This window comes from Anser anser, assembly GCF_964211835.1.
Source record: "Anser anser genome assembly, chromosome: 2".
Lineage (NCBI taxonomy): Eukaryota > Metazoa > Chordata > Aves > Anseriformes > Anatidae > Anser > Anser anser.
The window spans coordinates 132,243,313-132,259,006 of NC_139721.1; the positions used below are offsets into that span (position 1 = coordinate 132,243,313).

The 15,694-nt window shown below is 36.4% G+C and overlaps 1 protein-coding gene across 3 annotated transcripts in view; it reads left to right on the forward strand.

Moving 5' to 3' along the window:
- AGMO (alkylglycerol monooxygenase) overlaps positions 1–11,593 on the forward strand; it is a 194,525-nt gene extending 182,932 nt beyond the window's left edge. For all 3 annotated transcript variants that reach the window (XR_014581001.1, XM_083827593.1, XM_083827592.1), the window contains one exon: positions 9,296–11,593. Coding sequence is in view for 2 of the 3 variants with exons in the window: in XM_083827593.1 (XP_083683719.1) it covers positions 9,296–9,376 (81 nt within the window). In the remaining variant the exon portion in view is untranslated. The remainder of the gene's footprint in view (positions 1–9,295) is intronic.
- Positions 11,594–15,694: the final 4,101 nt, after the last annotated feature.

The following is a 15,694-nucleotide window of genomic DNA, read 5'->3' on the forward strand; positions in this document are numbered from 1 at the left end:
AGACACCTTTGTCAGATCTCTAAAGTTTGATAGAGTGCTCTTGGTCTTGTTCACCACCACACCAAGGCACTTATGCACGATATCTACACTCTGAAATGACACCATCTGTATAGAAACATAGAATATTTTATGCCTGCTAATGATGGAGAGATTAGACACAATCTTCTTCCTGCAAGGTCAAGGAGTATTAAACTGACATAAAAATGAAGGGCTTGCACGGATTTAGTTATCCTTGTAGGTACTTATTAGGTAAATATTACACAGCTAGGTAATAGGTGATCCAAATTTTGAAATGTTATGATTATCAATTTTTCTTCTATGTCCAAACTACAATCATTTTGTGTTGTAGCTGTAATTTTCCCGTATTTTCAAGTGAGGATGCAGGCATAAAGGACAGGTCCATCCTGCACAGGCTCTTTCAAATTAATTTGCCCCATGTTTTAAGTAAAGAAAAAAAAATATTCCACTGAAGGATTAAGCAGTATTAACTTTTAACTTTATTACCTTTATTAACTTTAATATTAACTTTTCTTAAACCTATGACTGTATAAAAACAATACCCTTACTCTTATCATGTACAGCAATATACATGTCCAGTCTTTCTTATATAGAGTATTGAATTTAAAAGCATTCATTTTTTTTAAGCCTAAAGAGAACACTTTAAAATTGATTAAATATAAGATATCTGCTGTAAACTGCTGATTAAAGGAGAATGAGATCCATGTTTCTTCAGTGAGGGAGGAAAAACTGCTCCTTACATATAATTTAGATAACATTTTATAAAAGGAAATAGTTCTTTGCAGATATCTCTTTTACACTCCAACTTGTGTTTGAGCGATAAATGATGCAGTGGGGTGTATGTAATTATGCCACAGCAGCTGACAGGCATAAAAGTAAATGAGATATTTCATCTCAATGGGTGTACTTCCTGTTTAAATCTTTAAAAAAAAATAAACTCAACAACTTTTGCCAAACTGAGACGGGACTATTTTAAATATTTTGCTTCTGCAATGAACAGCTATTAATAAATATTTCAATCTCATTTGACATATTGGCCTTCAAAACATTAAACCAGTATATTTATGGATTGAGTTATTTCTAACATTTGTCTTCTTAATTTTATGAAAGCTTAGTTTCTTCATTTAAAATACAGTAATTAACAAAATTATTTCTATACCTGTTGTTTCTCAAATTTGAGGGAAAAGAAAAGCTGAAAAAACAGAAATAGAAAAAGGTGAAAGTCTGAATTAAGTTCTAAAACTGTTGATCTGTGAACTTGTTTTTTTGGTACTGTATTGTTAAAAATATAAAAAGCATTATTTCACTAATTTTCCTTCTAGCGGTGCTCCCTTCAACCTAGTCTAGTGTGATAAATCTAGGTAGTATTAGACCACCAGAGACTGAGCCATTCTGCTGATGCTCATCGCTCTTGTTCATCAGGAACAAATGTGGAGCTGAATGCTGACATGGCAGCAGCCAAGAGGGGTTCAGAGTATGTACTGGAGTTCCCTCAGTGATGGCACAGTGTCTGGACTCTCTAGCAAAAGTTTAGTTATTGGTAGAAGTTTCTAGGGTGAGCAGGGCTGTTAGTTGTCATGTTTTTGAAACTGAAGCTCACAGATTCGTATATCAGCACACAATTTTTAATTTAAAAACCTTGAAAACAAGAAATCTAACCACTACAAGTAAAATCAGAAAGCAAAAGCAAAGAATTACAAAATGCAGTTTTCAGACATATGTTTTTAGGTGATATGTTTTTCATGTGATTTTGACAGTTTTGGTTTTAGGAATATTATGAAGCCACTAGGTGTTCTGACATGCATCTGGACATAAAGATAGGATTAATAAGTAGATAGAGCTGAGAATTAATTTATGATAAAGACTAGCAAATACAGTGAGAGCAAGTTGTGGTTTGCCAGAATTAATCATTTGAAAAGTTAAATATGAAATAACAACGTGATGGTACGATTCAATGGTTAGTGGCAAAGTTGGGAACCATGGGAATAAAACTGTGAACTAAGATTATCCTTTCTTTATTTTTTTTTCCTAGAAACTAAAGCAATATAAAAGAATGCAAAACAGAAATTATAAAATAATACTATGACCTGGAATGTGTAATGATATAATATGTTCGCATCTTTTATGAGATTTTTAAGCTCAAAGGATGATCAAAAATTTATAATTACTGTGGAAATTTTCTTAGAATTCATTTTAAAAAACAATGAAACACACTTGGTGCAGAAGTTGTTTTAAAAAGTTTGTTGAACATCTAGAAAGATTTATTTTGTTTATCAGAGTTCTTTAGAGAACAACTCAGAAAGTCTAAATGTTTTACAATGATGTAGGAATTTATGGGTGGAATTAGGTAACTTAGTGTGGGCAGTATTCTCAGATATTTCAGTAAAACATTTTGGCAACTTTTGTACTGAAGAGCATGCAGAGAGTTTATATATATGTTAATGAGTATAATGTTGATACTATCTCTAGCTTGCATTAGCTCAATGTAAGGTGAGGGTTTAATGATTATTAACACGCTTTGAAGTTCCTATTCACGACTGACAGCAGAGCTTCCTGGTTTTGGGATTTTGTTTTGCTATTGGTTTTGTCTCTTCAGGAATGAGATAAAACCTTCTTAATCCTAGTGCATAGACTGTGGATTATTCTTTGACCCAGGGAAGGAATATAATAGGTAGCAATTCAATAGGATACACATACAAATATTTTGAGAGGCAGTGTGGTGGTGGGATTCAAGATATCGTGCTGGATGCACATAAACTGCCTCAGGTCTAAATAGAACTGCAAAAGCTCTGCCTGTGTGAAAATCCCCATGTGTTTAGCTGAGGGATACAATTTACCAGCTCAGGTGCAGTGCCAGGAGAGTCTGTCAGCCTGGCGCCTGACAACCTGGTGCTGTGCTGAGAGACACTTAACAGTTAGAATGTCCTTGCTAACTCAGGCATCTCTGCAGTGTATTTCATTTCATTGTGAGGATGTGCTCAGCTGTGAAAGCAACTGAAGAATATCCTGTCTTCATATCTTTCTTTGTCTTTCCTGAGTATATAACATAATCCTTTTCAGGTATGGGAGATTTGCAGCCTACGTTTTCAGGCATCATCTAGCTTTAGAGTCTCAAACCATATTTTAATAAAAGAAGTATGATTAAAACATTTAACGGAATAGATATGAGATGTATATATTGCTTTCCTACTATTTTCTCATCATCTGCTAATAATGAAGTGTAAAACTAAAGAGGTATATCATACTAGCAAGAAACCAGTCCATGAGTCCACTGTCAATATGCTTTTGTGGGGGTTGGAGATACTTGGCTTAATCATGTGTCTGCTAGCAACCTATTGATACACACCCTGTTCTATCTCTGGGACATGTTGAATCTGAGACGTGTGCTGCACCAACAATCTAAATGTGTATGATGAACCCTTGTGGAGAATTTCCTGACATTCTGCTACTTTTGCAGGAATCTTGAATGAATGCCGTGAAGCTACTGCAGATGCCTTCTATCCATAGTTCCCTCACAAAAAAAAAAAAAAAAAAAAAAAAAAAAGGCAGCCCAGCTCTTAGTTTTTTCCCTTTCCAAATATTGTTATTACAACTTTTTTTGTAAGTGCCATGTTCTTGATCTGTGCACTCTACAAGACAAGTGATTTCTGGATCTGCTGCTAATACCATAGCATTTCTCTACTAGCGTCAGATTGCTCATTTCAAAACATGGCACTGAGAATGAAGATGTACGCACCCAAATCCAAACATCTAGAAATAGTGAACCTCTTCCCCCACTTCTGAGACACGTATTTTCCATCTCCTTTGTGTATTTCAGCACAGAAACAGTCTCAGCCTAAAAATAATTTTTAATTTTCATTAAAATTATTTCTAGTGCCTTTGAAGAAGCCATGATTGTATTTGTAGGTAAATAATATAAAAATAACCTTAGTCTTGTTTAATTTTCAGTGTCAGTTAAACAGTTGGCAGCATCAGCTTGAGAGGGCTCATCATTTATCACATTTGCCAGTACCAGGTCCGTTTTTTGATGCTATCAGTCAACCTAATGATGTGGATGTGCTGATTTTGCTGACCCCTTTCCAGAGCTAGGAATAGTTTACCAAACACAGAGGTGTTCAGATAATTCAATTTCATTAACATGTCTGTTCACAAGTCATGTACCCCCAATACAGTCAACTTGTTGGGCAGGTGCAGACAGGTGCAAACTGTCTCTGCAGTGAAATTTGAAGTGAACATGTCTGGGCAGAATCAGAGAAGTGTCAGAGACACATTGAATGATTTAGGTTGGAAGGGATCTCTGAGGTCTTGTGGTTAAAGCCTCAGCCCCTCCCTAATGCAAGGTTATCTTTGGACACTTGTCTGTATTTCTTGACTAATATCTGAAGTCTTCTATCCAGATGAAATCTGCAAGATAAAAAACAAACAAACAAACAAACAAAAACACTGTCAAGGCAACTCATCTGCAAAAGCCATTACCAAAGAGAAAATGGCAGAAAATAGCATTAGTGATTATCAGCAAAGCTAGTCACATGGAAGTGAGTGCCTGAATTTAGATAATTATTTTAAAGTAGTTTACAGCTTAATAAACTTACATCATTCCAGTGGGGATTTCCTGTGAACAGCAGACTCAGTCCTGCAGTCAGTCCATTAACTAAGGTATCTTTATTCTTGTGAATAGTATTATTTCTATTTCTGTCCGGAAACAGAACAACTGTATGAAAGGAGGTGATGTAAATATTTTAAAGAGGACTGCCCTCTTCCAGCAGCCTAAAGGACAGTCTATCATTAATTTGTAGTTACTTGAAGAGGTAAAGGCAATAAGTGCTTGCATTAAGGTGGTAAAAAGCTTGCATTATGAGCTTAACTTTCCTGGATATACGCTTGTGATAAATTCTGCATTCAAGCTTAACCGTTCCATATACTATTGCTGTTATGGAATAATATTTGTGGGGGAACTTTTCTCATTGTAAAAACAGAAGACTGTATACTATTTAATTCTATCTTTTTAGTTTCAAAACTGTCTAAATTGGGAAACTGATATATAAATACTTTTTTCAAGAGGCAAATACTAGTGGATTTGGACAGTATGGGAAAGAAAGAGAATTTCTGTGACAATAATTTAGATAACTCTAAAGGAAAAACAAACAAAGACCGCAGTTAGGATGCCAGAATGTTGAACTGGGAAATTCGAAATACCTGCATATAGGGTTCAGGATCTATGGTTTGCCTAGTGCATTTAAAAAAAAAAAAAATACACAAATAGTTCAGGTTGTCTGGTGGAATGCTCTTCTGCTGCTTCCTGCTGCCCACACTCCTGTCTGCTCAAAATTCTGGCATGTGTTAGCTTGACTTTCCATTACTGACGTCATGTGATTGCACCATTTATTCAAGTGGTTCAAACCTTGCAACTCTAAATTATGTAGCAGCAATCAGAAGAAACTGAACTCCAACCTCCACAGAAAGTTTCTGCCTGGTAGCTCCGTACAGCTGGCTCTGCTCACTACAGGTCAGCATTATAGCAGTAGAGCTGGCCAGAACTGCTGTCATGTGAAGGAGGATGGGGCCCCTTAATTTTTTTCCCTGATGTTCCGCTCCTCCACCCCCCTCTACCTTACAGAATTATAGTTTCATGAATACATTACTTTCCATCGAGTACTGGCAGTCCTGACATTGATAGGCAGTGAATCAATACTTTTATAGAATCATGAAGCCAAACTAGTTCTGCAGATCCAGTGTGCAGTATGTGGTTTTTCATTCTGGATATAACAACTGCAGTTTGAAATATGCCCCCACAGGCACTGATTGCATACTTTAAGAAATTCACAATGAGAAATTTAATTAAAGAAGAAGAAGTTGCCTAACTCTATCTTTAAAACAACAATTCACCCAAGATGTTGTTTTATTATTATTATTATTATTTTGTATCATTTTCAGTATTTAATAGCAATAACCATCTTTAGCTGAGGATATTTCCTTGGGCTTAATGGCCCATGGCTGTGCTTTTTCAGGTGATCATCATCTCCCAGCAGTCATTAATCCCCTACAAATGCCCTGTGCCTCAGTCATTAAATGTGCTTAAATGTGCTTCTTCTGAAAAATGAAATACTTCTAAATTTAATACATCTTTCAGGGATAGGAGTGATCTTTCTGAGGTGAGGAACGAAAGGACTTCAGTAGTGGTTCAGAGAAGTACTAATTATGACAAATAGATAAGATCTGCTTCTAGAGATAGCACAACAAAGAATTTTTCTACAGTCAGAATATGCTATATATAAGTCATTTTATCTAGATGACAATTCACACAGATCCTAGTTACATAACAGACAAATCAGAAATACAGATAGTTATTTGTAATTGCTTTTCTCTACAGGGGCACCACAGTATAGAAATAAAGCATCTCACAAAACATGGAGAGTATGTGCCTGAAGCACTACTTAAAAGTTTCTCCATTCCATACATGAAAAATTGAACCACGCAGTGTTTTACTCAAATTTTACAAGGTGCTTGCAATAATATATGGAAAAATAAATGTTAAATCTTTCATATCTGAAGGTCTGAAACTCTTATAAACAAGTCTTTTGGTGAGAGTTCTGTGAGCCTTTCTTAAAAATGAGACCACAAATGAGCACTGACAGTGTCATCAGAAGTTTTAAAGACAGCATTTACTGCTTGGCCTACCCTTGGTCAAGTAGAATTAAAACCTTCAATTAGAGAAGTTGAAGGGAATTTGTCTTGATCAAGTTTGAATGGGAATTTAATTTTATTTGATGGAATTGTGATTAGTTGTTATTTTGTGTTACTTCCATCTCGTGCTACTAAGTATGTACTGTACAGATTATGTGAAGGCTGTACCTGTCCCAAATAGGTTGTGAGGGGGATCAGATCTCATCCCATCACATTGCCTTCAATGAATGCAGAATTAGTACCTTTTAGATATTATGGTCATCTATTATTTATTTTGGACATTCAGATCTCATGTACTTTGATGAGTGCGGATGAGCACAGTAGTAGATTTTTGGGCCATGCATTTTTGAATGTTGACTGTTAAATGATGTTAATGTTAAAATTGGAGCTGTCCTAGTCAATACCTTTTGATTGCAGATAAACCTGAAAAAAAGGATTATTATAACTCGATCCCCAAATTCCTTTGATTTTAAATTTTCTCTGTCCCTTCAAAGAAGCGAACAAACAAAACAAACAAACAAAAAAATCACTTCAAAAAATATCTTCCAGGACAAATGGAATCATAGAATTATAGAATGGCTTGGGTTGGAAGGGACCTCAAAGATCACCTAGTTCCAACCCCCCTGCCACCCAGTAGATCAGGTTGCCCAGGGTCTCATCCAACCTGGTCTTGAACACCTTCAGGGATGGGGGCATCCACACCTTCTCTGAGCAACCTGTTCCAGTGCCTCTGAGTGAAGAAGTTCCTCCTAACATCTAATCTAAATCTCCCCTCTTTCATTTTAATACAATTCCCCCTTGTCCTACCATTATCTGCTCATGAAAAATTTTGCTTTCCATCTTTTTTTATAAGCCCCTTTTAAGTATTGAAAAACTGCAATGAGATCTCCCCAGAGCCGTCTCCAGGCTGAACATCTCCAGCTCTCTCAGCTATTCTTCATAGACGAGGTGCTCTGATCATTTTCATGGCCCTTCTCTGGACCCGCTCTAATGGGTCCTTCTTGTGCTGGTGGCCCCAGACCTAGATGCAGTACTCCAAGTGGGGCCTCACAAAGGCATAGTGGAGGGGAGCAATGTTTTTTTTAATTCACATTTACTTCGGTAAAACACAGTTGTCATACTTTTGCAATTTTCTGAGTGAGAACTTTATTCCAAATGTGAAATTAAGAAGTTTCATTGAAAAACATTAAAGTGAAACATTTTACATACATACATGCACACAAATAGTTTTTATCCTGTTATTTATTTATTTTTTTTAGATTTTTTTTTTTAGACAAAACTGTTACCTGAATTAGATTCAGCCCTGCAAACATTTGTACTTATCCCAAAGTAATTTGGGACAAACAAATTAATAATGATGATAATAATAATAAATAATAAATCTCTTATTAAAATTCATTGACTAACAAAAAAGATGCATGGAGCCGAGGACAAGGAAAACAGTATTAAGTCTTTAAGTTATTTCAAATCTACTTTGTATCTTGACATAAATAGTAGGTTGGGTAATAAGTGCCTGTCTACAGTACTGCAGCTAGAACACTTCATTTGCCATATTGTGGTTTAACCTAGCAGCTAAGCAGCATGCAACTGTTTGCTCACTGTCCCCAGGTGGGATGAGGGAGAGAATCAGAAAAGTAAAAGTGCAAGAACTTATGGGTTGAGATAAAGACAGTTTATTAGGTAAAACAAAAGCCATGCATGCAAGCAAAGCAAACCAAGGAATTCATTCACTGCTTCCCATTGGCAGGCAGGTGTTCAGCCACTACCAGGAAAGCAGGGCTCATCATGTGTAATGGTTTCTTGGGAACACAAATGCTATTGCTGAATGTTCCCCCCTCCTTCCTCTTTCTTCACCACAGCTTTTATTTCTGAGCATGATGCTATATGGTGTGGGATGTTCCTTTGATCAGCCCATGTCATCTGTCCTGGTTGTGTCCTCTCCCAGCAACTTGTGCACTCCCACTCGCCTCGCTGGCAAGGCAGCGCAAGGAAAGTCCTTGTTTCTATGTAAGCACTGCTCTGCAACAACTAAAAGCGTTGGTGTATTATCACAACTGTTTTCATCAAAAATCCAAAACACAGCAGTGTGTGAGCCGCTATGAAGAAAATTAACTCTATTCCAGCCAAAACCATAACAATATTTAAGATTACTTTGGATATTTGTACACTACCATGCAACTTGCAGTGTTAGCAATCTTCAGGCGTGACTTGAAAAAACAAATGAACAAATATACAAACAAAAAATTTTTGCACCTACCTCTTTCTACCACAGCTGGTGTTATTCCCCTGTCTTATTTTAAGTGACTCTGAGTACTCCAAATCCAGACCCAATTACAAAATAGGAAAGGTCATGCAGACTTTGCAAGTTATCTTATTTTAGTACCATTCTGAAAGAACAAATTAAAACAAGAATATACACAATAGAAGGTAATATAAAAAAAAGCATATATTCCTGAAGTGAATTTATAAGTATGCCTAGAAAACTTGTGTAATTTTTCCTCTTGAGACTTCTGTGTTTTCACCCATTTGTGTTTACAGATAAATATTTTTAAAGTGTTATGCAATGTTTCTCATTTTGAATTCTGTATTATAGGTCTTGTTTTCCCTCTGCGCTGCATTCTGGGGAATCCAAGTTATGAAACGGATCACTTCTTCCAAAGATAAACATCCGTGAAAGAGCAGAACTAACATCACTTTAATTATGGATACAGCACTTTGGAATAACCTTCTAAGTTCCTTGGAATTAATCAGCTATGACTCTTACTGAATTGCAGTCATTTCACATATGATAAGAGAGGTTTGTGATTTTATATGAAGGTTTGAAAGATTCATTGGAAAGTGCATTTATTTCTGGGTTTTAAAAATATTTAATTTACCCCCCAATTTAAATAAAATTTTCTTTCACAGCATATTTTTTTCATTCAAGGGATCAAAAAGTCTTAGAAACCATGTGAAACTAATGACGTTTTACAGTAATTTTATTAGTATTAAATCATATATGAAAAGTATTTTTCACAATAGGAATAACTAAAATCATGTTTTTAGCAACCTGATATAAAACAACTGACTGTCTCTCTGTTGAGCCTAAACATAAAAATATGTGAATGTCAGTTTTTCCATAATGATTGGAGTAGACTAGAATCTCAGTGTCATGCCCAATTCAGTGTTCATAACATGCGGCTACATGGGGATAGTCGGGGCAAGAAAATGAATAAAAACAGCATGATAAAATAACTCAGAGTAGTATGAATTGAAACATCTTCAGAAAAATTGGCTGATATATGCATTGTATAATGCAGACTTTCAGTTTAGACTGAATTATTTAAGGACTACACCTGCAGTTGCCAACTTTAGACACTGATTGAGCCAGCACTTGCACATGAGTATCCCATTGACAAATGTTACTCGTGACAAAATATTTGCAAGGCTGGGCCCTTAATATCTGGTAATTTCCTGCTGAGGTGATCTCAGGGGAGATGCACGTCTTTCAGGAGCTGCTGGAAAGATGGTTTCTACTAAGATAGGAAAATTAAATATAAATGGTAAAGGGAGTCTCCAAACAGCAGGACTGGCAAAAATACTGGAGCTGGGTTGTTTTTCTTTCCTCACACTGTTCCAACTTCTATTTGGCTCCAAGACTTTTAGAAGTGCTTAAAGTCAAGTAGCTAAAAAATGTAGGCTGTCTTGCATGCTTCAAACTAGTAATAATACCTGAATTATTTTTTTCCCATTCCATTTTCCTTTAGAATATTAATGGCATGCTAACAGTGTTCTCAGATGTAGCCATCCTATTTTTAATTAACCCATATTTTCAGTCTTTAGCTGTAACAGATGTCGTTATCTACATAATTGGATATTTCCAATAAATAATCAGAAAGGCATTGATGTTGTATAAATGAAATTGATCCAATGTCTAGTGATAATATCAGCCTAATTTTATATAAATTCTTACTTTAAAACCCAAGTTTTAAGTTACTCCATTTTTAGATCAAGTGACTTCTGCTTTGCATTTTGCTCAAAGAACTTGAAATATTTAACTGAGAAAGCAAGTATTTGTTCTATTAGAAGTACTAATACCTGCAAAGTAAGGATCATACCTTCCTAAACCGACAGTATGTATAAATATTTACTTGTAGATCTTCACTTTATATAATAAGATGAAAAAAAAAAAATAGCCCTTGAAAGCCCTAGAAGAAATCAGATTTTAAATACTTGTTCAAAAGTTTAATTCAACCATTTACACATAACATGGTAAGCTTCCAATGCCTTCCAATGGATAAATACAATTATATACCTCTGGGACTAATAGTGGAAGTATAATCTTCTGATTAACACACCACAAAACTTACTATCTCTTTGCTTCAATTTCCCCATCTGTGGAATGGGGGTGATATCAATACTGATCATGTCTCTCACCATAATCAAAGTACAACATCTAGAATCTTTTCCTTACAAAATTATTATAGGATATTTAAGAAAATTCCAGAATATGATTCCAAACATCACAACATGATCAACTAACTGTTTAATTTACTCCATCAGTTAGTGTACCTCTGCTTTCAAATTTTGTAATAATGATAGCAACGTCACAGGAATATTTTGAGGTCGATTTAATATCATGACTGAGTACTATAATGAAGAATCATACCGAAAGTCAGTTTTCTTACCACAATAAATTCTTCAAAGAGACAGGAACAGGATAATGAGTTAGCATCTTCTGCCTGTTAGTTGGTCAGCTAAAGTAAAGCTCTATATGTCTCTGTATCACTTCCTGCAGTGGACTTTCAACATTCTGTGTTACCAAATGTATTGAATATACAGAAAATCTGCATTTAAAATTCTGGTCTTTAAATTATAATAATGAGGATCTGAATTAAATTAATTATAAAGATATCCCAATGAATGCCATTTTTTACATGAAGTAATTAATGTGATTTTAAAGGTAAATTCAGATTAAGATGTAAATATCGTATGCCTGTCAGTGTTCAGGAGGTATTTGGACAATGACCTCATTAGAATAATAGAATCATAGAATATCCTGAGTTGGAAGGGACCTATAAGGATCATCAAGTCCAACTCCTGGCACCGCACAGGTCTACCCAAAAGTTTAGACCATCTGACTAAGTGCACAGTCCAATCGCTTCTTAAATTCAGACAGGCTTGGTGCAGTGACTACTTCCCTGGGGAGCCTGTTCCAGTGTGCAACCACCCTCTTGGTGACAAACCTCTTCCTGATGTCCAGCCTAAACTTCCCCTGCCTCAGCTTAACACTGTTCCCGTGGGTCCTATCACTGGTGATAACAGAGAATAGGTCCCCTGCCCCTCCACTTCCCCTCGCGAGGAGGTTGTAGACTGCGATGAGGTCCCCCCTCAGCCTCCTCTTCTCCAGGCTGAAAAGGCCCAGTGACCTCAGCCGCTCCCCATATGTCTTCCCCTCTAGATCCTTCACCATCTTCGTCGCCCTCCTCTGGACACTCTCCAACAGTTTGATGTCCTTTTTGTAATGTGGTGCCCAGACTGCACACAGTACTTGAGGTGAGGCTGCATTGATATGCATTAATATGCTTTAATACTTAATTAGTCCTGAAGAGGTCAGGCAGCTGGACTAGATGATCTTTGAAATTCTCTTCCTAGACCTTAGAATGATCCTATTCTAATAGATCTATTCTACTACATAAAACACTGTTTTCTTGCTCTAGTTACTATCAGTTGCCTACAAATAAATAAAAAAAAAATAATACATAGATAAGCTAGTGACAAATACAAAAGGAACACTAGTTTAACTAATGTATTATTCCAGAGAATACAGTTGCACTTTTATGGGATCAATTCTAACATATGAAATATATAAAATACAGGCATGAAGTATAATCTAAATGTATCATTGCTACAGCCTACTTAGGGAGACAGAGCTCTACAGAAACTTTACTCTCCTACCTTAAAAGTGTCTCATATCTCAGCTTGATGAGAATCTGGAAATGAAACATTCTTCAGTTTGTTTGGCACCCCAATTTGTCCAAATTTTGTGGGGGAATCTATCACTGGGAACATCTGACATATCTAACAGGACTGCATACCTTATAAAAAATTGGTGGTGAAGGCAACTTAGTCATTAAAACAGAGGCCCAATACATTTCCTCTTTTAAAGGTATTTCAAACCCCATTTTCCTACTTCCAATGACTGCTGCCATTGTGTATGTGTTATTTGAAAGCAAGGTGCACAAAAGAAACAATATTCTTCCCGTTGCATACTGGACAACACAAGACTCAGAGAGGGTGACTCCTCTGGCTGAAGACTCAAAGAGCCTTGTCCTCTAGTGGGTGTCCCAGACTCCTGTATTTTATAGTAACATCTACCAGGTATGTATAAGCAAATCTTTGGCTGCAGAATAGAAGCTGGTGTTTGCCTTTCCCAGAGAAGAGAAAGTTTCATGGAGAGGTTCATAGGAACACTCTTGACTGCATCATTCTCCTACTAACGACGTGATAGGTATCTATATGCCTGTCAAGTTGCTTATCATGATTTTTTAATAGAAACTATTTAATTTTTTAGGCACCTAATACCAGTACTGGATCTAGTTATACTGTCTTTATAGACGCAACATAGTTTGAAACAGTCATTTTAAAGGTCTCTGTTTTTGAGTAATCAGGAGGCTCTGTAGGCTAGGTGGACAATGAATTAAATTAGACATCATTATATATTACATACAGTTAATTGAATGAATTAAATGCTAACTACAAACAGTGCTTATCAATGGAATATATTAGTGGCATTTTGGTAATCCACACTTCTCCCCTCACATTTGTAAGATTTCATTGCTTATTTATTTGGTGTTTGACCATGTTGTGAAGTTTGAACAATTGTATGGGGTCAAATCATAGAATCATTAAGGTTGGAAAAGACCTTCGAGATCATCTGGTCCAACCATCGTACGACTACCAATGTCACCCACTGAACCATGTCCCTAAGCACCAGGTCCAACCTTTCCTTGAACACCCCCAGGGAGGTGACTCCACCACTTCCCTGGGTAACCCGTTCCAATGCCCAACTACTTGTTCTGAGAAGAAATGTGTCCTAATTTCCAACCTAAACTTCCCCTGGTGCAACTTGAAGACATTCCCTCTGGTCCTATTGCTAGTTATCTGCAAGAAGAGGCCGACCCCCAGCTCCCCACACCTTCCTTTCAGGTAGTTGTAGAGAGCAATAAGGTCTCCCCTGAGCCTTCCTCTTCTCCAGACTAAACAACCCCAGTTCCCTCAGCTGCTCCTCATAGGACTTGTGCTCCAGGCCCTTCACCAGCTTCGTAGCCCTTCTCTGGACCCGTTTCAGGGCCTTGATGTCCTTCTTATAATGACTTATGTGAGGGTATTAGTGAATATATGTATTAGTGAAATATGTATATATATTTAATTAACAGGTGTTGTGCAAGTAACTTTTTGTTTTAGAGAGCCATTGTTCTTTGGAAACACAAATAACCTGCAGGCTAAAACCCTAGTATAAACCCCATGTCCAAGTGAGAAACCCCATCAATCACAATTGTAGTATTTGCAGTATTGCTCAAGACTTCCTTTTGGTTTTGTTTGTCATTAAACTCCCTGGTGGCACACATCTCTGGAGAGAACCATAGATAAATAGAGATGCTTTTTTCTTTTCTTTTTCTTTTTTTTTTTTTTTTTTCCCTTTCAGCAAGAGTGATTTCCCCTACTCTTTCCAGCTGTTGTAAGGTCACATCCCTATGCATGGAATATGCATGCACATCCCAAACTATATACAGAACAATATCAAGTCACTGAAAATTCAGAAGTAAACAGCTGAATCCTGTATTCACTTGAGTCCTGACCCAGTGCCATTCAAGTCACCAAAAATCTTGCTTCTGACCTCAGGATCAGATCATTCCCTGTATGGAAACAAGAATGATGCAATATTCACTGCAACTCAAGCTTTGGTACAGTGCATTAATTAAAAGCAGTGTAGTTGCACAATGACTTGTTCCTGTAAACTGCTAAGATGGTGTTCTTTGTGTTATGTTAAAATCAGAGCCCTTTGATTGATAAAGTGACAGAGGAAGTTACAGCTGCAAGCTATACATACCAGATACTCAGGACTTGAATCCCTCTCTCTTGTCTTTCCTGTTTCTAGTTTTCACTCAAGTCTGTGGGAGTATGGACATTGTTACCTAAACCATTATCTAAAAGAAAGGAGATGATCAGATCACTTATTCTGAAGTTTCCTCTTTACAGGCAAACAGATTTCTGTGATCGTTCAGGATTTAATGTTATGTGATTAGACACTAGTAGGCTGAGTGGCACTGAAGGGTAAGAGTTGTTCAGACTTTTCTTCTTTGCTCTTTAACTTCTGGTAAAAAGAGTTGTGGCTCAGACATGGAGTTCATCAAGGAAAGTAATAAATTTCAGAGAACACTCAAAGCATTGCTGCATCTTGCTGTGTTATGCAAACTATGTTACCCATAGTGTTTCTTAAAACTCTGCCTCCTGGAATCTTATAAATGTTGCTTTTATTTTATTTTATTTTATTTTATTTTATTTTATTTTATTTTATTTTATTTTATGTTAATTATCTACATTCATTAACAAATGTTTCTAACCATTGAAAACAAGAGCCATAGAAGTTTCAAAATCTAAGATGCAAATAATAAGATTTTAAGAGGTAATATTTTAAAATATTTTCTCTTTTAAACCACCCTAGTAATTACATGAGGATTGACTAATGATTTTTAACTCTTGGGACAGCTAATGCTGCATGGGAAAAAAGTATTGGTCTCTCCTTTTTCCATAAATCCTCTGGTCTTAGTATAAGAATATATAATGACCATGAGGCAGAGTTTTCCTGGGTTTCCTGATTCCCTGCTTGTGTTTGGCCTGTTTGGCTTGTGTTTAGTTTGGGATTAACACAAAAGCCAGTGCTATGCGACAGAACAGGCACTCGAAGGGCCAACTACCCTCAGTAATTCTCTGCACATGCAGAACTAAG